The following is a 26,474-nucleotide window of genomic DNA, read 5'->3' on the forward strand; positions in this document are numbered from 1 at the left end:
ATGAGGTCAAGAGAAACCTCAGCAGGGAGCCAGGTTTTGAGCACTGTATCAATCAGCATGTATAAGAAATACATGTCACAATTTGTTACAGGTCATAACTAATTTTTCTCCTTTAAAGTTAAGTAGTTTCTGTTCTATGACATTGATTTGTTTGACTTATCCAAAAACCCCAGGATTTAGCAATACAGCTGCACTCCACCATTTGGATCTGTAAAGTCAATCGTGCAAAATGCTGTTTGAGACCAGAAAGTTTTTGATCCTTTTCCATTTCTTCCAATACAAGATAAAAAAATGTGGGATTATCTAAATTTGTACTCTCTCCCAAAAGCATCTCTCCCAAAAGCCGTGCTACTTCTTCAAGGTCTGGAGCCACTGCTAAAGCAAGCAAGTGAAGAGCAAGAGATAATTAAGAACTGTTGCTCTACAGTTAGAGATTTCTAGTTCTTCTAGAAGAGAATAGCTTTGCGTGGTCCATTCAGTCATAAACATTAAATAATACTCCACAAACAGTATTAGGTCTATCCTCTAGGCATAAATTGTTTGTGAAGTCAGGAGGAATTTTCTCTTCATTCTTTGGCCTGATGCAAAGTCAACCTCCTCCAAAACTGAGATAATTGGAGAAATTCGGTAGCCTTTGCCTCTGTCCCACACACAGTTGCACAGCGTATTAGAAGTACTAATGTGAAAACTGCATTGATTTCAGCTGATTCTCACCTCTGCAGAGAACTGGGTGATTGGCTTAAAAGGCTGACGGTGTGACACCGTCTCATGTGTTCCAGTGAGTTTATATTTTAAAAGAAAGAGTATGGTGTTTAATTTTCATTAAGTGCGTTATCTAATATCAACTTCTAGTCTTTAAGAAATGCTTTAGAACTCTCCATTATTTCTGTTTAACCTTCTACTTCTTTTTTTTTTTTTCTATAGTGCCACCCTAGTGGATGCCTTATTGATTTGTGTATGCAAATGGGTATTATAATGGTGTTAAAGCAGACTTGGAATAATTTCATGGAACTGGGCTACCCGTAAGTAGATATGATGCCTATGACTCTGTAGGTCACAGAATAATCATAAGTTTATGCTTTTCTTATGACCAGTTACATAAAAGCATGATACAGTAGTCGACGCAATAGCAAATCCTTCCCTAGAATACTGAACTTTCACAACAGATTTCCAGACATATAGAGATAGATGGTGTGTGGGCCTTTTTTCACATTGGACGTAGTTTGCAAAAATGAAAATGTAATTGCAATATTGACAAATAAAAAAATATGTAGGAAGCACTAGGTTTCACTAAATTGTATTAAGTGTTTTAAAAATCCTTTAAAATAACTGTAGGACCACTGTACTCCACACACAGGAAATATATGTAGCATCTTTTAGCTATGCCAGTAAATTCTAAAGATTATTTCTCCTTGCTGGGTGATAAAATATGCCTGAAAGGGCAGGTATGAGCTGGAAAAAATGCACTGCTGGCACATACCCTTTCAGAGATAGAAAAATGTACTGACTGGCACATCAACAAATTCCCTGGTGATCTTCAGGGTATTATGGAGCTGTGCCCTAGCTAAAAAAGCTGATGATTATTCATTTCCTATTGGTTCATTTCTTATTGATTAGTATTTAATGAGTGTGTTTAATATGATTAATATAGACAGTTGACACTAAAGACAGTGTGGCAGGTCATTAAGGGAAATTAGCCAGTGTGAAAATATAAGATAGAGCTGACTTTGTCAGAAAGTACGCCCTTGCAAAGTTCCGAGGGATTTGCTTTGCTGCAGGATCCACAGCAGCTCTAGTGCAGAGCTCGGTCCCTGGACTGCAGAAATGTGTCACTGCAACAGTTTCAGGAAGTCTCAGTGCTCATCACAACTAGCTGTAATGACAACAGAGTAAATCATTTAAATGCACAAAGTAATTGGCAATCAAGGTACTTGAAGCTTGCTATCTCTCCGTCTTCCCAGGTTTGTGCCTGCTGCTACTTGCCAGGATTTTGCAGCTGTTAGAGCTGGAGCAATAAGCCGGGGGTGAAATAGAGGGAAGATTAGCAGCAGCAGTATTGATTCTTCTCTTTCCATAGCCTGCCTCTTTTGTCAGTTTTCATTAGATCTTTCTGCTACCTATTAGTAGGGATTTTGAAACTTAATAAAGAGCACAGAAAGGGATTAAAGAAGGTGACTGAAGGAGATAGAGGAGATTGTTTAAGAACAAGTGATTTAATAGGAATGAACTGCTTCAAGTGAAATCAGTCTCTTCACTTTGGAGCTACAATGAAAATCACAACACAAAACACACAGTCACAATAATGTGAGATGCTTCAACTCATTCTGATGAGAGATGTATTCAACCTCCAGACCTTTCAGTCCCCCTTCTAGCCCTGAAATCCTGCAGGTGTGTACATTTCCTTTTTGTGCAGAAAAAGCCATCATCACTTCTGCTGAGAGCGTAATTAGAGCCAAAATCATGTGGATAGTCAGAGGATTTGGAGGAAATCCTATAGTCCATAGTAGAACATAGTAGAACCTCCACTCATGGGCTGGTGGCTGCCTGCTGAGACTCAAGCAGAGCCAACGCTGCACAGTGCCAAAGCTGACAGCAGAGAATAGTTCCCCTAAGACAGCCATAGGAGAGCAGCACCAGGAGCCTGTTTGGGAGAGTGGATTTTTTTCACTACTTCAGGTTGGCAGCACAGCTCTTGTGCTCCCACAGGGGCTACAGACACACAGAGGACAAGCCAGAAATGCCACCAGGTGTCCTTTGGTGACAGCAACCACAATGTCTTCCGTCACATCTCTTACTGATACACATGTGGCATTGGCTTGCTTGCTTTCTGAAGTTTCTGCCTGAGTTAAAGACTAGGTTTCAAAGATATCAAAGAGAGTCCTTAGAGTGTGTGCAAGAGCATTGATTGTTTAGTGAATACATTTTTAATAAAAATACTGGCATGTTCAGTGTGATGATTCTGCTTCATGCAGGCACCACCTCCAAACCTCTGAATGTGTACATCGGCTCTCCTCTCCTACATCGATACATTTGCAATAAATAGGAAACAAAATATTAATTATTGCTTCATTTGTAGGTGGGAAACTACAACTTCAAGTTGATGGTTTTCTTGAAGGAACAATATACATCCATATTAAAACCAAATTACATTACATTTTTCTCACATATAAATCAAAAAAAGACATCCCTCTAAAATTTACTAGAGGTCTTCAGTATTAGTTATGGTTATCTGTTATCATCTGGTTATCTGTTTCATCTCTCACAAAGGAGGAAGTCAACAGCCTCAGCCTGTTGGTTTCCCATCCACCTCATCCTGCAATCTTCTGCCTTTGCAGGAATTCAATTCTCAGCCCTCCCACTCTGTCATCAGCAGGTCCAGAAGAGGCAAAGTCGCAAAGAGTGCTGTGGGCTGCAAAGATGTGCCTTTACTGTCCCATAATTACAACCATGTCTCATTCACAGGAAAGGCCTTTTTAGACTTTTTAAACAGTAGTGGCTGGCTGCAAGCTGACAAAAACAAATATATTAATATTTTTATGTACTTACAAATTTTGACTTGAAGTTCACGCTTGTACTTCTACATTTTTTTTCTTGGACTTCTAAATTCTAGATTTTTAATGTCCTGCACTCAGTTGCAATTAAACTTCTTCAAGGAACACAGAAAAAGTAACCTCTCTGGTAAATGGCCTGAATGGAAAAGTCAACTCTAAGCCTTAAGAAAATATGCAACTGGCCAATTTTTTATTTCTAGTTTTGCTTTCTAACTCATGTCATTTGTTGGCCAAGCCAGCGCAAGTCCCTGACAGGGAGGAGCAAAGCTGGTTTTTTTCTGATGTGAACACTCACTCCCCTTCTGGCTCAGTGCCTCCCACAGTGCCCCTATACACATTTTTCTTAAGGAACAATATGCTCCCTCTGAAGTCCAGTACAGCTCCCCAGCTTCTTGAGATGGAGACAGCTTTTATGTCAGCCATCCATCTCTTGGCCATCGTGTGTTGTCAGTAATTCAAACATTTCTTTCTGCCCTTTGTTCCTCTGAATGTTTAGCAGCAGACACCATTCAAGGTTGCTATCACTCTTCCAGGACTGCCCAGGGACTGTTATCTCTGTGCACTGTAGAGAGATATAAAGATGCTGCCTCACACATGGGAAGCATTAACACTCTATTTACTGATTTCTCAATTAGAGCTCAAGTATCTTAGCAAGTCTGCAGACGACACTAAGCTGGGTGGAATTGTTGGAGGAATCTGCTGGAGGGTAGGGAGGCTCTGCAAAGGGATCTAAACAGGCTGGACCGCTGGGCTGAGTCCAATGGCATGAGGTTTAACAAGGCCAAATGCCGGGTCCTGGACTTGGGGCACAACAACCCTATGCAGTGCTACAGACTAGGAGAAGTCTGGCTGGAAAGCTGCCTGGAGGAGAGGGACCTGCGGGTGTTGGTTGACAGCCGACTGAACATGAGCCAGCAGTGTGCCCAGGTGGCCAAGAAGGCCAATGGCATCTTGGCTTGTATCAGAAACGGCGTGACCAGCAGGTCCAGGGAGGTTATTCTCCCTCTGTACTCAGCACTGGTGAGACCGCTCCTTGAATCCTGTGTTCAGTTCTGGGCCCCTCACCACAAGAAGGATGTTGAGGCTCTGGAGCGAGTCCAGAGAAGAGCAACAAAGCTGGTGAAGGGGCTGGAGGACAGGCCTTATGAGGAACGGCTGAGAGAGCTGGGGTTGTTTAGCCTGGAGAAGAGGAGGCTGAGGGGAGACCTCATTGCTCTCTACAACTACCTGAAAGGAGGTTGTGGAGAGGAGGGTGCTGGCCTCTTCTCCCAAGTGACAGGGGACAGGACGAGAGGGAATGGCCTCAAGCTCCGCCAGGGGAGTTTTAGGCTGGACATTAGGAAAAACTTTTCCACGGAAAGGGTCATTGGGCACTGGCAGGGGCTGCCCAGGGAGGTGGTTGATTCACCTTCCCTGGAGGTGTTTAAGGGATGGGTGGACGAGGTGCTAAGGGGCATGGTTTAGTGATTGATAGGAATGGTTGGACTCGATGATCTGGTGGGTCTTTTCCAACCTGGTTATTCTATGATTCTGTGATTCTATCTCCACACGGAATTGCATTGTGCCATATAAACAGACCTTGAAGTGACTTACCATTCTGTGTAGGGAGAAAGACTGTAAATAGGTAATGAAAAGATGTCAAAATTACTCTTCCGTTTTGACAGCATCTAGGCCTGAATTACAGCCTATCAGCAGTATTTGTTTTCATATCTACTACACTGTATCATCAGTCACATATATTACTAATGCTCTGTTTTCCTGTGCCTTGGGAATTTTATCTTGCAAGGTGTGTTGTGCACTCTTAGCCTCTCCCAGTTTTGGGATGAATAGCTAATAATATTCTTTACCTTGTTTCCTTAATTTATTTGAAAATGTAGACTAATTCAAAACTGGTGGACCAGGAGAAAACTGCGACAAGAATATGGCACACAAAGAAAAACAAACTTCCCACAGTGGGAAAAGGACTACAACCTGCAACCTATGAATGCTTATGGACTCTTTGATGAATACCTAGAAATGAGTATGACACTGACCTTATATCTCTTGCACTAATTTTGATGTTGCTGCTTTTTTGTTGTTGTGGGCTAGTATATTCTTTTAACTATTACTGTATGAAGCTAAAGAGCCTGAAAAATTGTTCTCATTCTTACAGGTCAGGTGAGGAATAGAGGTGAGTTTGTAAGAACCGAATCAAACCAAAGTATTTAACAACACCACTGCTGGTTTGTTAAACTTGAATCTGTGAAACACTTCTCATTCTGGCTGTGTGTAAGGAAAGTTGTTTTCTATACCAGAGCCCACCTCTTCACCTGTATAAATTCCTGAAGAACTTTGCTTATTTAATAAAGGAATTTCCCTTGGGCTTTTATTTTTACACTGTGTGGCACACACCTGGGTGCTTGTTTATGTTTAAAATTCACCATCATTTACTACCTCACATTTACAAAGTAGCTTGCTGCCAAAAGGCATTGTGTTTTCCAGAGGATAGGAAAGGATAACTGCTCAAAGAAAATGTTAAACAACAAGAACTTTGGTCTTATGTGACTGAACTGCGTATGTCATTACTGGTTTGGTTCTTTTTTCGTTTCTCCCTCACATGATTCTTTTCAAATTCATGGGAAATTTGGCAGTCTGAAAAGCTGTCTCTAGAAACTTACATGAATTTTCAAACTGCTGCGCATCTGTACTATGAAAAGGAATGTATTCAGCCCTACTCTTTGCAGGTATTGAGAGATTGTAGCTGATGCTGGAGTAAAAATGACTGTTTCTAGAAAAGCAGTCTGTCCACCTCCAAACTTCACTCCAAATTACAAACTCTAGATGTTGCTGTCCATCCTGCGGACAGACGTGCATTTGATCTTGTAATCCTTGCTCTGAACTATTGGCAAGGAATTGCTGTGCAAGGGTCGCTAGACTATTGTATCGTATGGCATAATAAGAAGTGTTTGTATATTTGCACATAATATTTGTACATAGTGTTATTTGGTATCTTAGAAGCTGGGGTTAGATCTTACTAGTTATACTGTGATCTTTCCTTTTTTTTCCCCTAGTTCTTCAGTTTGGTTTCACAACCATTTTTGTGGCAGCTTTTCCACTGGCACCACTTCTGGCCTTACTTAACAATATTATTGAAATTCGGCTTGATGCATACAAATTTGTTACCCAGTGGAGAAGACCTTTAGCTTCAAGAGCCAAAGATATAGGTGAGCTTTTTATGCAACTAATAGCCTGTATTGGAAAATGTCTTTTAATGATTTTCTGGATGACTTAGCAGCCAAGATGTTTTAATGAAGTGATCAGCGTTCTCTGCAGGTTTTTCCTGTGGCAGACACACTGTGTGAACACATGCCACTGCTCAGTTTGAATATAATGACCAGACAGAGCAGCTGAGTCATGAAAGTCAAGTTAAAGCAGCCAGTATCCTTTGAGGGACCTATGTGGTTCCTATTTACCAGGCTAAAACCAAGTTCCCCTGTGATTCAGTGGCACTAGGTCCCTGGTGAGTGAGACAGGGTGTGTCTAGATCCCAAGAGATTACTTGCTCTCAGTAGAGCACATCCACACTGCTAAACAGAGGGTTTAAATTAATTTGAGGTCACCCAGCCACACTCTGCTGCAAAGGCTTTCTGAAGATATTTTGACTGTAAATCAGTGTCCTTGCACTGTGCAAAAGTAGAACAACTTTAGGAAGGACTCTGCAACATAAAGTCAACTGCCCAGCGCTAAATCCCTGCTGTCTTTGGAGGGGTAAATAGGATACATCGCTGCCTATCTGCGTTGTAAAAACCAATAGCCCACCCCATGAAATAGCAGAAGCCCAGGTTTTGTGCTCTCAGAATGGTCTACCATGTACCTAAAGACTGCATCTTAGTTCACCTTTGTGTGTGAACAATGTGGGTCTATGAGTTTAGGTACAAGCCTGGACATCAGTCAGTACACAGCATACACTGCAGGCATAATTCCGGGGGGGGGAAAAAAAAGTGATATAATGTAAAAATAGATTTTTTCTTCAGGCCCATTGAGGTCTGATTTCTCAAAATAAGTTGCATTTGCTCCTCATTCAGCAAAGTTTTCAGGGACAGCTTGATGCTTCATTAAAATCAATGGGTATATCTAAACTTCCTTTGGTGTGGTTCTCAGTGATGGTCCTCATGACCAGAGTTGTTGTGTGCCTATAACACAAGGTGGTCAGATGGCTGAGGATGGACCAAAAAGCCAAGGTGATGCCTAGGGTCTGTGTGCCATTGCATAGCATTAGCATGCCATGAAGATTCTGAGGCCAACAGGTACATGCTGTGCATGTACAGGCCTTATGAGGAATGGCTGAGAGAGCTGGAGTTGTTTAGCCTGGAGAAGAGGAGGCTGAGGGGAGACCTCATTGCTCTCTACAACTACCTGAAAGGAGGTTGTGGAGAGGAGGGAGCTGGCCTCTTCTCCCAAGTGACAGGGGACAGGACAAGAGCGGATGGCCTCAAGCTCCGAATCACCTTCCCTGGAGGTGTTTAAGGGATGGGTGGACGAGGCGCTCAGGGGCATGGTTTAGTATTTGATAGGAATGGTTGGACTCGATGATCCGATGGGTCTTTTCCAACCTGGTGATTCTATGATTCTATAGTTACACTCAAGGCCCCTGTGACAGACGAGTCATAGATGGTATATATTCATGGCTGCCCTAGTAGACTCTCCTTAAAGGCTAGATAGCCTTCATCATAAGCTAGGGAGGCTTATGGTGTTTCTAAAAACTGCCCACAATGGTTGTGTGTCTTGGTGGAGCCAAGGCCTTCATGAACATTTTTGAGGCTTCCTTGAGATTGTTTGCAGGAGAAACAAAATTCCCACCCAGAAACAGAAATCCAATCCATGGAAATGTTGCTGTTCAATAAGAAAAATTATTTTTACCCAGTGACTCTTGGATAGAAACTACATAAAAAGACCTTGGATAGTGCAGACAACTACTTCAGAAGATGCAGTATCTTAAGCACTTTGGTTCTTGTTTTTTGTGGAGCTAACATACTCTCCTTGTTGAACAGGAATCTGGTATGGGATCCTTGAAGGCATTGGAATCCTTTCTGTTATCACAAATGCATTTGTTATAGCTGTGACATCAGATTTCATCCCTCGCCTTGTTTATGCTTACAAATATGGACCTTGTGCTGGCCAAGGAGAAGCTGGACAAAAGTAAGCTTTTCTTTGAGAAAACAGATGGGCATGAATATCACTGCTTGAATAGATACCGCAGTACTGTGTGTGTATGTTCTGATTCCACTAACACAAATTCATTGCTTGTGCTTCGGTAACAGATATCAGCCATAGATATTGATGTTTTGCATATACGCAGAATGGATTGCTGAGTGACTATTATTTATGATGTTAATTCAAGTAAAACACAGAGATTTGGTGTGTGTAACAGTGTGTTATACAAGCTGTACTTCCCAGCTGGTGTACATAGATATAACCCTCTTTTCATTCTAAAGCAATGCTGATACTTATCAGTTACAGATTTAATGAGCATTTTAAACTTATTCACTAGGCTTTTTTTTCCTGATGTAGTATTCAGCATGTACTGTGAAAAAAAAAAGTCCTGTCTAACAAGAGGAAGCAATTCCCAACTAATAAATCAAGATATACTTCCAGAGCAAAGTAATTTGGTTTTAAAAACCAGAGTCTTTAGATGAAATCTTTCAGGAAACATTTGTGAACTGAATCCCTGCTGACTAAGTGGATTTTCTTTCAGTGTTGCTAAACATCGAGATTATATTAGTATGTGCACACTACCAGCAAATGTGAGTATAGCTGCTACATGGTGACTTTTAAAATCCAGGCTGTTGGACTCCGGGAAAGTCATTGAATCCAACTGAACGCAAATAGACACAGTTTGACAATTATCTCCTAGCATCTCCATGAGCTGCTGTTCAAAGAAACCCAAGCTAAACAGTAGACAGTGACAGAGAGCTTACATTCTGCTATTAGACATACAGCAGGCTGATTTTTCTTCCCTGCTACAGAGAGTGAGTTCTTCTGTTGCTGCTTTTTTGCCATCTTTTGCTTGTCAGTACTGATTAATCACAGTGGTGCAGAAGGGCAGCTGGTCTGGCAGCTCCTGATTAACAGTGCTGCTAACTTGCTGTTACCTTGGCATTTTAGTTCGTGCCAAGGGAAATGTTACATTTCTTTTCATGAAGAGTTAAAGTTTATTCATGGTTAAAGTGTTTGGTCTGGTGCCAGACATTCCTGAGCATGTGCCTCTGCTTCTGCCATTATGAAGATTCATAGGACGTTGAGGCATTGTCAGCAACTTACCTTGCTACCGATTTTCTCAGGACCACTATGCATGAAAAAACACCTTTATAAATTTTATTTTAGTGATGACTCAGATATGACTCCATGACTTTGAAACTGGTCCTGCACAGGGGAAGTAGCTTGGCTCACAGGGGAAGCTCTTAACATCTTTTAACACACCTCTTGCACAGCATTTTTACACTTCTGCTGCTTTTATGAGTGATTTTGTAGATGAAACCATCCTTTGAAGGAGCCAACTTGGATAAAAACTATGTATGTCAGCATTCTGGATATTGTTGATAAGTACTATCACAAAAGCAAGAAGCTCTTCAAAAATCCACAGGAATATTGAATTATCTCATATTAAGGAGTCAAAAACACCTGTTGCTGAATGACTTAAATAAAGAACGTGCTTTTTTTCTTTCAAAACCACCTGCATTAGATGGTATTAAATCCATATGACACCCAGTGATACTAGAAAAATGTTGTAATTAAATTAAGTTCCAAATCCAATCAATATGGAAATTTTAAGACAAAGTCAGATGGCATTTAAACACAATTTCTCAGAGACTGTAAAATCCAAAACAAAAAAAAACCCAAGCTTACTGTGCATATACTCAGCACCAAGCTGAGTCTTGTGCCTAGGCAGTGCAGAGTGAGCAGAACAATACACTTGCCATGTCTCTCCTCAACTTTATTAACATCAAATCCTGAGGCTTCTAATGACTCATGCAGCCCTTTGTCAGGCAACGTACATTCTCTACTCTCTTCAGTGTTCTCCAAGCTCTGCTTGACCCTCCCATTGCTCAGCTGTGCTGGGAATTTTTTAGAATTGAGTTCCTCTTATTAACTGTACATTTTGGGAAAAAAAGCTATTTTAAGTGTATTGCCTTTCCATCTGATTTAATGTCCCTTTGTGCTAGTGCAAGGAGGGTAACAGCAGGAGTATTCTGATTATCTTCCTAGCACTACTCACAATTTTCCCTGCCTCTGTTGTGTCACATTTTAGGTGACTTTTCTTTTCAAAAATAACCAGTCTTCACCATTTCTTCTCCTACAGAAATCTACCGCTGCTTCAATTTTATTGTCCATCTGACCTACTTGACCATTTCTTTTATATTGCCTCAACATCATTTTCAAATATTAATAAGCATTGCAGTTACACCATGGATTCTGTGAAACCCTGAGAACATCCTCCTGGGTACAATAGTTAATGGAAAAACCTTGCTGTGTCCTGACTACAGGATCTTTTCCCCCTAGGTGCATGGTTGGCTATGTTAATGCCAGTTTATCAGTATTTCTGGTGTCTGACTTTGAAAACCGTTCAGAGCCAACATCAAATGGAAGTGAATTCTCTGGTTCACCATTAAAATATTGCAGGTAAGTATCTGATCACAATACCTCTTTGCTTTAAATCTTTGCAAGGGAAAAGCATCATAATAAATTTGGAGTTGGAACTCATTTTCATAACAAAGCGTTACTAGAAAGAATTAACTGTGCTATTCAGGGACATGCTTATGGTATTTCTTGGCTGTTACATGCATGATTCTTCCTTTAGATACAAGAGAATTCAAAGAGTGGATATCTGGCAGGTGTTCCTAATGCAGGATTTCTATGGTGTCATGGCTTGAATCAGACTCAATTATCATGGAGAAATATGGTACCAAAGACCGATAATAGGTGACTGATTTCTGAGGTACCACTGAGGTGAAACTATAATCAGATTATATCATATTTTATGCACAAGGAAGTCAAGGTTGCACAGAAGTGACCACACTGAGTATTTCACCAGTCTGCCAGGCATAAACAGGATCTGTCCTAAGCAACCATTATATGACCTCAAATCCAATGTGTCCTAATTCCTGAATGATTAATATGTTTATGTCATTGCTTAGAGATGTAATTATTAGTAATAATCACAGACTTGTGGTTTGAATCAAAATAAAATGAACAGTTAATTATCTTTACAGCTTTGTCCTCTGCCAACAGTTTGGATAAATCACAGTTGAAACTAGTCTGCTAATGACAGATATGCACTTGAGTGATTTTAATGTTCCAAAGGATAAAGGATCTACATAATGGTCTTAAAGAGGGTCCCACCCCAAAATACCAAACAATAAATACAGCCACCTTTTTTTATTGCAACATTGGTTTACGAGCATGAGTTCCAGAAGCTGCAGATACACTTAGTCCTGGTATTTTTCACCATGGATAATTAAAATATCTTTTCATGGGTACCTAAAGAAAAAAATATCCTCTGTGATACAGAAAAGGTCACCGATATTTTGTGATATTGTGGCATTTTTATTAATAAGAATTTTGAGGGGTATAGCATAATGAATTTGGCAGGAGGGAGGGGAAGCCTGGCATTAATGCTTTCTTTTAAGTAACTGACATTTAAGGAAGTGGTAACTTACTTGGTAGGAAAAACATCCCAATGTTGAATCCATAGACATTTTCTATCCTGTAGAACCACTTCGAGAATACTCCATTCTACATGGTTTGCCATAGCACTATTTAATAATGTTTTATAATTCTGATCATTCTCTTCCCCCTCTTTAATTATTTATTTCTCCAACTTCAAGTATGAGGTTGCTGCTGCTTAAAGTCGTCATAAAAAAAGCTGCCCCCTCAATATCCCATAAACAGAACACTATTAAAATTGGTGCCATAAGTCTCCAGAAGATAAATCTGTTCTTTTGGGGGACACTGAATTGTAATCCGTATCTACCCTTGAAAGAGAATTAACATCTTACTTTCTTTAGCTGAGCTTATCAGCTACTTAACCCACCTTAATTCTGCTAAAACATCAGTCATTTAAATTGCACTTCAAGCCAGATATGGATAATAATAGATAGGTAAGGAAATATTATGTTCTACTGTGCAATAGTGCAGGCATTTTTCCAGGAAAGTAGTCTATCTGAAAAAAAAGAAAAACAGTGATCATATTCTGTTAGCTTCTGCTCATCTGGAACCCAGATGGTACCATGCTATTTTGTTTTTTTTTCCTAAAAGGTTTCCCCTTTCTTCATGTGTGGAGCTTGGTTCCTAGCAATTAGGAAAAGCCAACACACTCTACTGACTTGGAACTTGGTCCAGGGGCTTCTGTCTTCAGGATGCTTAGGATTTGTAAACCATCCTGAACTATGAAGCCAGCATGCTGCTTGCAGAAGGGTGGGTCATCTCAGTTTTAAGAACTTGCAGTAAAGATCTTGCAGTTTAAGAGGGGTTTGCTGCTGACTAAGATGTTGACAGTTCATTTGATTTTGTCTAGCACTGTCTGCAATCTAAGAAGGTGAACAGTCAGCAGAAATACAGATTACCATAATGATAAAATAACTGTTTTTTTCTTTTGTTCATCTGAATTTTCTTTACTTTCTTAAAACTAACTTAGAGACCAAGCTCAAGCATATTATTTACTATGGTACTTTCATTTTTTTAATAGGTTTTCTGTTCCATCTAGGAAACAGATTAAGGAGAAAATAATTTTTACACTACTTTTGAATTAAGTTGTTTCAATAGTATTTTGGAATTAACATGCTTCTAGTAGAAATGGACTCCAGAATGTATGACCTAAACAGATTCATGATTTCTTAACGTAGGTTTGTTGTCTTCCTGGATCCAGCTTTCCAGATAAATATTACTAGTTATATTGTTGATACCTAAAGCCTTTAAAGAAACATTTTGAGAGACAAGGCACTAGAACCCTTTCTTACACAGCCCTTTCCCTGATGGTATGCCAAGAAGTGCAGTTCTGATTCCACTAAAGTCAGAATGAGTCATATTTTACACCAGGGATGGCCAACTAATTGACCAAGGGCCAGATGGAGATCATGAGACAGTTTTATATGGATTTTAGGAGGGCCGTCAGGCTGACAAAATTGGGGACATTTATGGTTTTAAAATGAACTTGTAGTAGGGAGAAAGTGGCCCTAAAAAACGGCTGAGCAGCCTGCCCTGCTCCATATTTGGAGGAGGTGCCTGCAGAGCACATGCTGTACTGCCAAGGGGGGTGTAGGGTCAAACCTCTGTACTTGCTTCAGCAGTTTCACTTCATACAGACACTGGGCTAGTCCTTCTCCATTAGCAGCTGGATTGCAAAATGCACTCCCAGAGTGCACCTCACTCTTAGAACCATAAAATCATAGAATCACAGAATAGTTTGAGTTGGAAGGGACTTTACAGATCATCTAGTTCCAACCCCCCTGCCATGGGCACAGACACCTCCCACCAGATACGGCTTCTCAAAGCCCCATCCAACCTGGCCTCGAACACCTCCAGGGATGGGGCAGCCACAGCTTTCCTGGGCAACATGTTCCACTGTCTCACCGCTCTCATGGTGAAGAAATTCTTCCTCATGTCTAGTCTAAATCTGCCCCTCTCCAGTTTATACCCATCGCCCCTGGTTGTATCACCACAAGCCTTTGTAAAGAGTCCATCTCCAGCTTTCTTGTAGCCCATTTCAAGTACTGGAAGGACACTATAAGGTCTCCTCGGAGCCTTCTCTTCTTCAGGCTGAACAGCCCCAACTCTCTCACCCTGTCCTCATAGCAGAGGTGCTCCAGCCCTTGGATCATCTTTGTAGCCCTCCTCTGGACCAGTTCCAACAGCTCCATAAAGCTGTTTGGGTGAACCAAAACGTGGCAAGTGGAGGTGACCACTTGTTTTGAAAGTGTTCATCTGATCTGAAACAAAACCCTAGAGGATCCCTAAGAAGCAAGCAGTGTTGTGGTAAGTTGTAAAATCTGAACAGAGATCATTTTGGTGCAGGAAATGCAATGATCAGGAGCAGCTGGGTTTTGGTTTTGCCTTCCTCCCAGACAACAGGGAAGGAGCTTTGCAACTACTGTACTCTGTTTGTCTTTCAGATACAGGGACTACCGAGACCCTCCTCACGCCCCAGTGCCCTACGGTTACACGCTGCAGTTCTGGCACGTCTTAGCAGCACGGTTGGCTTTCATTATTGTATTTGAGGTCAGTGACCATTCAGACGGCAAGTGTGTTTGTTTCCCTGTTTTAACAAAGACAACAAAATGAAACAAATTATCCTTTGAAGCTTTTTCATTGGGCTGATCTATGATGGCAGCTGTTGAGATTTTCTTGTTAGTTTCCATTATTTTTATTGTGCTTTGTAATCTCAGATCTGATTTCTGAGCAGTCACAGGTATTTAGCTCTTAAGAAAAAGAGAGAGAGGCACAACTTTGGAAGCTATAACAGTGACTTGCAAAGAGGGGAAGTAAATGAAGTTTTATTTACTTTCTGAGCTTTGGCATTCATACCCTGGCTAGGCTGGGAAGCCGTATGCTGCCTAATGTGTGAGGAAGGGGTGAAGGAACATGACAAAAAAAGACGAAATCTGAACAACTGAAAAATATAGTTTACTTACAGTATTTACACATCTAGGTTCTTTCTGTATTTTATTTTTAATTCTTTTCATCTCTCTGGAATGATTAGCATCCGAAGTATGATGATGATGAAAAGGATTCGATATCTTTGCCAGTGTTCAGAATATTAGTACTCATTGTCAGTATATCAGAAAAGATAAACCAGACAAGATATACCAACTTCCCTTGACTGGAATTCCTATGCAGATTTGGAGAAAGAGAGACAGGAAGGTAAATAAAGAGGACGGGGTCATCTACAAAAGAAAATGCAGCTCTGAAGGCCTGGATTTCAGGTGCCTGAATATTCGTGCTAAAAAACAGGGACTCAGCATCTCTCCAGCACAAGCAATTTGAAATGCCTTTTACACTGTGAAGAAACCAAATGGGATCCAAATTATTTTTAAAAACTCTTTACTTAATCCTCCACTCAGAAATCATTGCAACAGGGCCTCCAACACAGATATGAAAGCTGTAATCACCATGAATTATTTGCATAATGTACAAGGGCATATTTCATTTCTGACTCACTATACTGTATAAATTCATTCTGAACTGAGGTTTCAAAGTGCCTCTTTGGATCACAGAACACAGAAGCATTTGAACTAGAGGAAAGGTAAAGGGGAAACATTTTCTAGATTGTTTCTTGCATAGTGATGTCTTGGTGGCTCAGCAGAAGCCCAAGGTCTGCAGTGAATTCCCCGATTGTCATTTTCACTGTTTCCCAGACAAGGAGGGAATATGGCAGTGCAAGTTGGGCTTTCTTCTTCATCTGTGCTGGGATAACTCATTAGAGATTGGCCCTAAGGAGACCTGAAATTCAATCACTTCTGCCACACTCATTGAAAGAAAGATTTCATAGGGGCCTGCTGGGCTTGATCTCTTCTTTGTTCCATGAGCTGTCAGTACTGAGAGTCAGAGTGTCTGTCTCCAGAAAAGGACTACAAGAATGGCCTTAGCAGGCCAGCCTAAGCAATTTTAAGACTGAAGAGATCCTGGTTTCTTGATATACACTTGGTATAAAGGCAGCACAGCATAAGGGCAAAGATAACTGAAGGAAGAAAAGGTACCCCTGCTCAAGTCTCAGTACCCAGCCAAATTTGTGACCTGCTATGGAATAGCTTTTTGTGTCTGCCCCATACTTGCACAAGAGATTTGACTTCGCTTTGCTCCAACCAAAGCTATAGGCTGGCTCACAACTGTTGCTTTCCTCAGGATTCACTCTGTTTATTGGCACTGCAAACTATCTCTTTAACTATATCTATGAATTCAAAACGGTAATTGCAACAGGAACCATGACTGTCTTTCTCTGAGGGAAATACTAATGGTTCAATCATAGCTGCTACAGCATTTACAGTAAAAAATTATGCTGAGAGATTAAGTGATTCTGATTTTTTCATAAATTAACTACCTAAATGCAGACACCTTCTTGGCACTGTGGATGTAGTTACTTTTGCTGTCTTGACCTCCATCAAAACCAAATGAAAGTATTTCCTATCACTGCAAAAGGAATTATTTGTCCAGGCTGAATTGACAGAAGAAACTTTTTCCTCTTTTTTTAGGTTTAGAAAAAATCACAGCAGTTAAAGTATTGTGGGTTTATTTCTCATGAGGGAAGAATGTATGGGAAAACATGTTACATTCTCTTTTCAGTGGTATTCAAAGTAACGGTTCTGCTTGGAGAAGAAGAAATACATTTATTTCTCCAATCTAGAATGAGTGTTCTTTCTGAGTTGGAGGATTTTTCTGTTTCACTGCTCCTCCTCTCAAGTGGAGTAAGTCAATCTCCAAACAGCATCTTTGATCAAAAAACAAAGGACACTCAAAGGACCCATCACACACAAGCTTTGCTGTGGCATGCCTAAAACATCAGGGACAAAGGATCAGTTACCTTATATTTAATTGATTGTGACATTTATTAAATGGGAATTCCTCTTTGGATGAGAGATGTGGTATAAGAAAAATTGGTTTTTTCTGATAATGATGCAAAAGTTTTCTAGCAACAGGGGAGTATCGTTTAACCCTTCTTTTCCTGCAGAGCAATCCCCTAGTACCAAACAATCTCCCAGCAAATCATGACCTCAGGGTTTTGAACACACGTGTCACACAATAGTTTTGAGGCCTTATTTGAAGCCAGCTGCTCGTAACTTTTGCTGCAACCTGTACTCCAGTGACTTTGACTGGAGTTTTTGTAGGGAAAAAAGTTCACAGTCTGGTTTCTTCAAACATAGTAATGGATTTAGTTCTATCATGGTATCTTTTTATGAAATGGAAGAAGTTTTTCATAAGATATGGAAAGTACTTCTTCTAAGAATTTAATTTTTCCTTTTTTTTATTTTTTTTCACAGCACCTTGTCTTTTGCATAAAGCACCTCATTTCCTACTTAATCCCAGATCTCCCAAAGGATCTGAGAGATCGAATGAGGAGAGAAAAGTACCTGATTCAGGAAATGATGTATGAAGCTGAACTAGAACGTCTGCAGAAAGAGCGGAAGGAAAGGAAGAAGAATGGAAAATCTTATCACAATGAGTGGCCATGATGGGGTGAGGAAGAAACTGTTTAAAAGAAGATAGGAATTTTGTTAACAAAATTTTCCGGCTTTTCTACAGTGGAGAGTGCACTAAAAGGAATAGTCAGTCAATGTTTTGTGCACTTAGCATATGTGCGACTATGTTTAATAGGGTGCATATTTTCATAAACCTTTTGAAATTAGAGGTCTTGCCAGGCTTAGCCTTCTCCAGAGCTAATGGCAGCATGAGCAGGTCAGACCAATGCTTAAGTCTCTGCACTCTTTCCAGGAAGCTCCCCAAGCCCTGATTTAAATTCAAGGCCCTGAACTTCAAAGTGGTTACCTGCCTTACAGTGCTGTACAGAACTCGGCGATCTTATGGCTCATTCTCATGACCAAGTCACTACTTCATAACTAATGACTGCATGATAGCAACAAGGCAGTCCTTGTCCATGAGTGCAGCCACCACCTGCAGCACATGCATGGCAGCCTTGCCCTCTTCCACAGTGGACTAAACTGTGTTAGCTTGCATTTACCACAAGTTAAGACCACGTATGTGCACCATATCTATTACTCCAACACTACAAGGATGAGATGCTTGTTCATGATTCCTATCAACCGGTCTAACAACACTAAAACATTTAGGTGTGCAAAAGTATTAACAGATAGACAAGCATCTAAATGGGGACAGAGGTATCTAACCGTTGGGTCATTAATTTGGAAATTATATTGTGAAAAGCTAGTAAAACATTTTAAAGATTTGAACAGTGCCTTTTCAGCTATAGGGCTGTCTGGATTCTGAGGGAAACAAATCAATCTAGGGTACCTTTCCCAGAACTACCTGTGTATTTATATTGCAAGAACATACTTGGGCCACATCAGGAATTAGGGTGTATGATACACATAAAAGACGACAGACTGTGTCTTAAAGACCTATCTGCACAGGTAAAACAAAAAAACAACAGATAAACAAGGTCAGTAGAGCAAAAGAACAAAGTCATCCAGAATCTCTACGCTTAGAACATTTTCTTTATTTATCCTTCCATTGTCTACGAAGGGGAGAAGGAGAAAAATGAAACAACAGACTGTAGTATGAAATAGCTTGGAATCCTTCATGCACATCAATTCTACACAGGCTGAAGAATTGTACTTGGTCAAAGTGGGCCACTTACTATATCTTTTTGCAAATTCTTCAGTATTAAGAAATAAGAATAATCCCAGATCATTAACCCAAAATAGTTGAGTTGCAGGACTGAAGATTGCAGAAATGTTGGATGGAGCAACATGAATCAAAATGCTGAGTGTTGTGAAAGCTTTACCACCTCTTGCCTCAAAAAGATAACACTGTAGTTCTTGTAGAACATGCAGTGGCATAATCACCCACAAAATAAAGAAAGAAGTTTGAAAACCAAGATTGTAAGAAGCCAGGTGGGAGCAAGCCTATGTCCTAGTGAGGATACATCTAGATACAAAACACTGGACCGGTTCCATTTGCTTAGCCCATTTCCAGATACCTGGAGATCTATAAAAATTATAGTTTTCTCAGAAATCTTAAGGAATCATGACCTTGTTAGTCTGAAGAAATATATGAAATTTAGGAAAATTCATCAAGTTGTTTCTACATGTTCTCCTGGAAAACAACTGATAGAAAAGCTAAAATTTGCCCTTCTGGACAGACCACACAATACAAGACCCTGTGGATGGATGCCCCAAGCATCACAACAGGACCACTTGCACCAAGGCTCCATATTGCCAAATTAGATCCATTAATTTCTTTCTGCTGCAAGAGAGAACTGCAATTTCCTTGGGGGGGGTGGGGTAGGGGGAAGTTTTAATGAAAGGTAATATGGCTTGAGAAGGGTGGAAGAGAATGTATGCACCCTCATCTCTGTTGCCGCTACCTGCCTTCACTTTTCTTCCTCACAACAAGGAACCTCCTCCAGTAGTGACCCATCATCCTACACAGAGAGGATAAATGGCATAGTAGCCCCCATTTATCAGGTGCTCCTGGCCCAGGCCTGAAGGTCCCATGAAGCATCATAAGCACTGAAGGAATTTCAGGATTAATCTGTTCTCTATTGACTCAGTGCCCAGCTGAGTGGGGAACACAACTAGTGGTTGTGGGGTGTATTCCTGCCGAACAAGGAAAGAACATGTTCATCTTTGCTTCAACTTACAGCAGCTGTGGATACAGCCCGCATGGGCAGTGGAGAAATGGGGCATTTCTGTCCCTGTAAAGAGGAGGTGGAGATCAGGCAATGTCATCCTCTGACACACACATGCCAGATGGGTTAGCATTTACCATCCACAACCTACAGTTGTGTACTGCGCTTACAGACTGGGGGCTCTTGGTCAAGATCACTGTGCAAAATCATATCCAGACCAAATTCACATAAGGAATAGGATTAGTTTGCATATCCTCTGTTTAATATCTAAACCAATAGATGAAAAGAGGTTAGAAACAGTTTGCTAAGCGGTAAAATGAGGCATGAGTCACACATAAAATCAGCATCACCCATATGAGTGTGAACCTTTGCAAACTCCTGCAGTAAGATATAGCTTCATCAACGTAGATTTCAACAACTTCTGAGAACTGAAACCTAGTAGAATATAAACTGACTTCCACTTGAGGAACCACTGCAATACAATGAGCCAAAACAAATAAAATGCAGCAGAAATACAACAGATAATAATTGATTTTAAGACTAGTTGTCAACATAGCTAGAATGTGATGAATTTTCATGACAATACATTGTTAGAAGTTGTGACCCATTCTGCCCTAAATGCGAACATGAGTTGGCTGCTTACCAAGCTTATGCTGAGTAAGATACTGAAAGGGGCTCTGACCTCCTGGGCAGATCCTAAGTACATTTCTGTTGCTTGTTGGCCAGTCAGCACACCAAGGTTTCATGTGCTGCTGGTCTGCAGAATAGATTTCCCTCGAGTCCTTCAAAACTATATAGCAGAACACTCAGGAAAGAGGACCCTCTTTTATTAGTTAGTTAGTTAGTTAGTTAGGAAAATATACAAATTATAGGCTAATAATAATAAATGGAAATTCAATAGATTCTAGATAGTAAATTTGTGTCATTCCCTTCTTTCTGATCTGATACTGGGCTTTGTTTAAACCTCCAGGTGACCGTCCTATATGTTGTTTACTTATTCCAGCTCCACAAGAGCACCTACCTTCAAGGGAATGAGAAAAAAATGCAACCTCAATGCATGCCACAGACATTTTATATAGCAAGCAGGACAGCACACATCAAAGGATTAACTGTGAAATCATCCTGCAATCAGCATAGGATTGATCTCCATGATCTCTTGACAGCAAGCATGTACTTCATGAGCAGTTACACACCAGTTTTTAAAACCAAGGAAAAAAATTGTATATCGGGACTGTTTTTCAGCCTGTTTGCTACGTTTTTTGCATTCTGTCCCATGCTGGTTTTACAGATCTTAGAATAAAAGATGTAAATGCACAACCTGGATACTTTGACAAAAGTAAAAGCCTAGGTATATAACATCACCTGTCTTCAAGCCACCAAATACTACAACAGAAACCCTGTTTACAAATCAGTTCTTTCTTATTTTAAATCTTTCTGAGGGGACTTACGTTGTTTACCATATATATATAATATATATATAAAGTACATAGAGAGACTGTTTATTTGTAAATAGAAAAATCCTATGGAGAAAAATGGCAAGTTTTCACACTTAAAAAAAAATCATCAACATAAAGCCATAATTAATGCTTGTATAATGTGACGCAATAAACTTTAAAATAAATTATGCCTATGAAAAATTTGCTCTTTGGCATTCATGAGTTATTTTCTATTTACGTTATTTGTTTAGAAAGCAAACAGAGCAGCCAGGTAGAAGCAAATTTAAATGCAGAACAAAAAAAGCCCAAAATCTCTCACTACTTTCTCTCTGTGGATCCTTTGTATAATTACATAATAAAACATTCTTCCTGTTGGTTTTTTAGTTCCTTTTTTTAATGTTCCTACTTGCTTTGTCTCTTAACCCTGCCATATGCTGTAAGTAATTTGGATAGTGTAGAGTGTTCCCATTCCCATGGAATTAATCAGCTTTGGGCATCCTGCATTTCTTTGTCAGATGAGCTTTTAGCAGGGAGAGAAGGAACAGGGTGCAGGAGTGTGATAGAGACACCAAGAATTAACTCACTGCTTTTACACAAACAAGGCCCTTGCTGAGAGTCCAGCTAGCAGAGAACACTCTATAATCATACCGAAAATATTATACAAAATCAATTGCTTTAATTATCGATGCCAATTAAAACAAGAAGCATATAGGAAAAAAGTAAAGCAGAAAGAGTCACTTCTATTTCTGCAGCAATCATGGGAGGCTAGTTAGCAAGAAACAGGGTAGTTGCCAGGGTCACCTGCAAATCTTAAGAATGTTTGTCAATAAATATCTTAGAGCAGGACACTCTCCCCAGTGAAAACACATTTTGACTTTGTGATTGTGGACTAATACATAACACCTGGACCAAACTTTCACTTCATGCCAAAATTAGAGTCAAATGGCTGCTCAGTGCCCAAACAGTGATCTCAAGTGAAGGTAAGTTAGTAATTTACCTGTTTTTTTCTGTTTTAAACAACTATGTGAATTCAAAGCACTGAGGAAAAAAACTCTTTGGTGCTACATTTTTTCTTAACTATGATAACTGGGAAGATCAGTCTTCAAGAACAAAACAGGTAGAAGTCACAGGTCATCCAAGACAGTTTAAGGACATTATCAGTTAGAGTGCAAACAGTGATCTTGGCACAGAGTGGTGCATTGAAGGTGACGCTAATGCTGTTTAACACAGTAGCTCTCAGTCTCCCTCCTGAGCATTCAGATAGGACTTCAGCACTTTTGTCGTGAGGGCTGTAGTCACACCAGCAGGCACACAGGTCAAGGGTTTGTTACAGGCTTCTGTTTTCTCTGCCCACAGCTTCCTTTGTGCCACTGAGCACAGGTACATGGAGGCACATCAGTTCACTTTATTTCATCTCTCTGCAGCAGAGTGAAGATTACTGTACTTACCTTTTTTCAGATCTGTGAGCTGAAAGTATGTGGTAAGTACAAAATATTATACTCTAAGACTCAGGAACTATACTGTAGCACAAAATGCAGTATCTGTTTCTCGAACATGAAGAATACATGGCTTGATCAGCTGCATTTATTTTCTGGGGCTTCGGAAGCATAGCCAGCTTGTTTACTCAGTGCACTGGTTGTTTCACAGTGACTTGGATAGTCCCGAAACAGAGGCCCCTGTCCTGAATCCCAGCAGACTTTATTCAGGATGCTATTAATTATCTCTGATCTTAGATACAGAGACACAATACATAACTCATGGGATCTATCCTGCTCACTCACAGCCCTTCCCTTCTGTTCCTTGAAATTCACTTTCTATTCCTAATGTTTTCTGATTCTGTCATTTTGTCTTATGCATTAGATCATCAAGCACCCCCTGTCAGAGTGGCATTGAATAAATTGCTTTACATGTTACAGAGCCAGGGTCAAAGTAGATGATAAACTAGTACTGTGTCACATTACAAGTTACAGAAGCTTAGCACCTGGCACAAGTGCAGCATAACTTTTAGAAAGCATTTAAGACATGCAGTCCGTGTTTCATTTGATTCATAGAATCATAGAATCATAGAATCACAGAATAACCAGGTTGGAAGAGACCCACCGGATCATCGAGTCCAACCATTCCTATCAAACACTAAACCATGCCCCTTAGCACCTCGTCCACCCGTGCCTTAAACACCTCCAGGGAAGGTGACTCAACCACCTCCCTGGGCAGCCTCTGCCAGTGCCCAATGACCCTTTCTGTGAAAAATTTTTTCCTAATTCTCGAGCATGACTGCTTCACAAGCTTCACAGCTCAAATTTCCTGCAATGGCTTCTATTTCCCCACTTGATTCTGCTCCTGCAGAGGAGTTTTAAACATTCACGTATAGCCATAGCAAAAAGTCTGCAGTACAAAAACAACACAGTGGATCAGAATCTGTTTCCTGCTGCACCAGAAAGGACACAGGATAAGAAAACAATGGAGGGGTTTCAAAAGTAAGGGGCACGCTCTGGAGTGGACATGCTGTTCAGCTTCTCTTGGCAGCTCAGTCAGAGGACAATCAATACCCTGTGGCCCTGGAGAAGCCTTCACCAAATGACATCCTCTGTGATCCCTTCCCCACCCAGGGGGATTATGTAGTAGATTCTGTGTGCCCACCAAAACACATGATGTGCTATTGCCTGATCTGGACCAACCTTGAAAGTGAATCCTTAGAGTGACAACAGGGATGGCATGAACACAGACAGCCACATGAGATTTCAGCTCACAGCTGTGCAGGTAACAGCAGATGCAACTGCAGACATAACCTTCCTTCTTGTCCAGTACAGGAAAGAGGATCCTTGTCTTGTATTGACATCTCTGACAGACTATGCCCATCCCAGTGCAAGAGTGATCCTAGGCCAGCATGCTGGGATGAATAATGGAATCATAGAATGGTTCGGGTTGGAAGGGACCTTAAAGATCGTATAGTTCCAACCCCTCTGCCATGGGCATGGACACATCCCACTAGACCAGGCTGCCCAAGGCCCCATCCAACCTGGACTTGAACACCTCCAGGGATGGGGCAGCTACAGCTTCCCTGGGCAACCCGTGCCAGTGTCTCACCACTCCCATGGTGAAGAAATTCTTCCTAATGTCTAGTCTAAATCTGCCCCTCTCCAGTTTCATAGAATCATAGAATAACCAGGTTGGAAGAGACCCACTGGATCATCGAGTCCAACCCTTCCTATCAAACACTAAACCATGCCCCTTAGCACCTCGTCCACCCGTGCCTTAAACACCTCCAGGGAAGGTGAATCAACCACCTCCCTGGGCAGCCTGTTCCGGTGTCCAATGACCCTTTCTGTGAAAAATCTTTTCCTAATGTCCAGCCTAAACCTCCCCTGGCAGAGCTTGAGGCCATTCCCTCTTGTCCTGTCCCCTGTCACTTGGGAGAAGAGGCCAGCACCCTCCTCTCTACACCCTCCTTTCAGGTAGTTGTAGAGAGCAATGAGGTCTCCCCTCAGTTTATACTCATTGCCCCTAGTCCTATCTCTACAAGCCTTTGTCAACAGTCCCTCCCCAGCTTTCTTGTAGACCCTTTCAGGTACTGTAAGGTCACTATAAGGTCTCCTCAAAGCCTCATAGCAGAGGTGTTCCAGCCCTCTGGTCATCTTTGTGGCCCTCCTCTGGACCCATTCCAACAGCTCCATATCCTTCTTATGCAGAGGATTCCAGAACTGGACACAATACTCCAGTATTCCTCCACAGAGGAAGAGAGGGCCAGAATCACCTCCCTTGACCTGCTGGCCACACTTGTTTTGATGCAGCCCAGGATATGGTTGGCCTTCTGGGCTGTGAGTGCACATTGCTGGTTCATGTTGAGTTTCTCATCAACCAGCACCGCCAAGTTCTTCTCTGCAGGGCAGCTCTCAATCACACCATCCCCCATCATGTATTGAAACCATGAATTGCCCTGACCTGGATGTAGGACCTGGCAGCTGGCCTTGTTGAACCTCATGAGATTCTCAAAGTACCCCTTCTCCAGCTTGCCTACGTCCCTCTGGATGACATCCCATCCTTCTGGTGTGACAACTACACCACTCAGCTTGGTGTCATCTGCAGATTTGCTGAGGGTGCACTGAGGTACTTAATGCCTTCTTTGCTTCAGTCTTTAATAGTAAGGAAAGTTGTTCCTTATGTGTCCATCCCCAGGGGCTGGAGGAGCAGAACGAACCTCCCATGATCTAAGAGGAGGTGGTTAGAGACCTGCTTGGCTAATTAGACATTCACAGGTCTATGGGGCCCAACGGGATCCACCCAAGGGTATTGAGGGAGTTGGCAGATGTGCCTGCCAAACCCCTATCATCTGTCATCAGTCCTGGCTGACTGGGGAAGTTCCACTAGATTGAAGGCTGGCAGATGTTACACCCATTTACAGCAACAGTCGAAGGGAGGATCTGGGAAACTACAAGCCTGTCAGTCTGACCTCAGTGCCAGGGAAAGGTCATGGAACAGGTCATCTTGAGTGCAATCACACAGCACATGCAAGACAGCCAGGTGATCAGGCCCAGTCAACACGGGTTCACAAAAGGCAGGTCTTGCCAAACTAACCCGATCATGTTCTATGACAAAGTGACCCGCTTACTGGACGAGGGAAAGGCTGTGGATGTGGTCTTCTTGGACTTCAGTAAAGCCTTTGACACAGTTTCTCACAGCATTCTGCTTCGGAAACTGTCAGCCTCTGGCCTGGACAGGCGCACACTCTCCTGGGTGGAAAACTGGTTGGGTGGCCGGGCCCAGAGAGTGGTGGGAAATGGAGTTTACTCCAGCTGGAGGCCAGTGACAAGTGGGGTTCCCCAGGGCTCAGTGCTGGGTCCAGTCCTGTTCCATATCTTTATCAAAGATCTGGATGAAGGTATTGAAAGTTTGCAAATGACATTAAGCTGGGAGGGAGTGTTGATCTGCTGGAGGGCAGGGAGGCTCTGCAAAGGGATCTGAACAGGCTGGACCAATGGGCTGAGACCAGTGGCATGAGGTTTAACAAGGCCAAATGCAGAGTCCTTGCACTTGGGGCACAACAACCCTATGCAGTGCTACAGACTAGGAGAAGTCTGGCTGGAAAGCTGCCTGGAGGAGAGGGACCTGGAGGTGTTGGTTGACAGCGACTGAACATGAGCCAGCAGTGTG

General features: G+C 41.5%; 1 protein-coding gene across 8 annotated transcripts in view; it reads left to right on the forward strand.

Moving 5' to 3' along the window:
- ANO4 (anoctamin 4) overlaps window positions 1-21,891 on the forward strand; it is a 212,602-nt gene extending 190,711 nt beyond the window's left edge. For all 8 annotated transcript variants that reach the window (XM_069857110.1, XM_069857086.1, XM_069857078.1 and 5 more), the window contains 8 exons: window positions 925-1,022; window positions 5,429-5,571; window positions 6,602-6,754; window positions 8,582-8,729; window positions 11,091-11,210; window positions 14,699-14,804; window positions 17,561-17,756; window positions 20,858-21,891. In XM_069857110.1, the coding sequence (XP_069713211.1) occupies window positions 925-1,022; window positions 5,429-5,571; window positions 6,602-6,754; window positions 8,582-8,729; window positions 11,091-11,210; window positions 14,699-14,804; window positions 17,561-17,752 (960 nt within the window). In that variant the 3' untranslated portion in view covers window positions 17,753-17,756; window positions 20,858-21,891. The remainder of the gene's footprint in view (window positions 1-924; window positions 1,023-5,428; window positions 5,572-6,601; window positions 6,755-8,581; window positions 8,730-11,090; window positions 11,211-14,698; window positions 14,805-17,560; window positions 17,757-20,857) is intronic.
- The last annotated feature ends 4,583 nt before the right edge of the window (window positions 21,892-26,474 follow it).

Source organism: Phaenicophaeus curvirostris, chromosome 1 (assembly GCF_032191515.1).
Source record: "Phaenicophaeus curvirostris isolate KB17595 chromosome 1, BPBGC_Pcur_1.0, whole genome shotgun sequence".
Taxonomy (NCBI): Eukaryota; Metazoa; Chordata; class Aves; order Cuculiformes; family Cuculidae; genus Phaenicophaeus; species Phaenicophaeus curvirostris.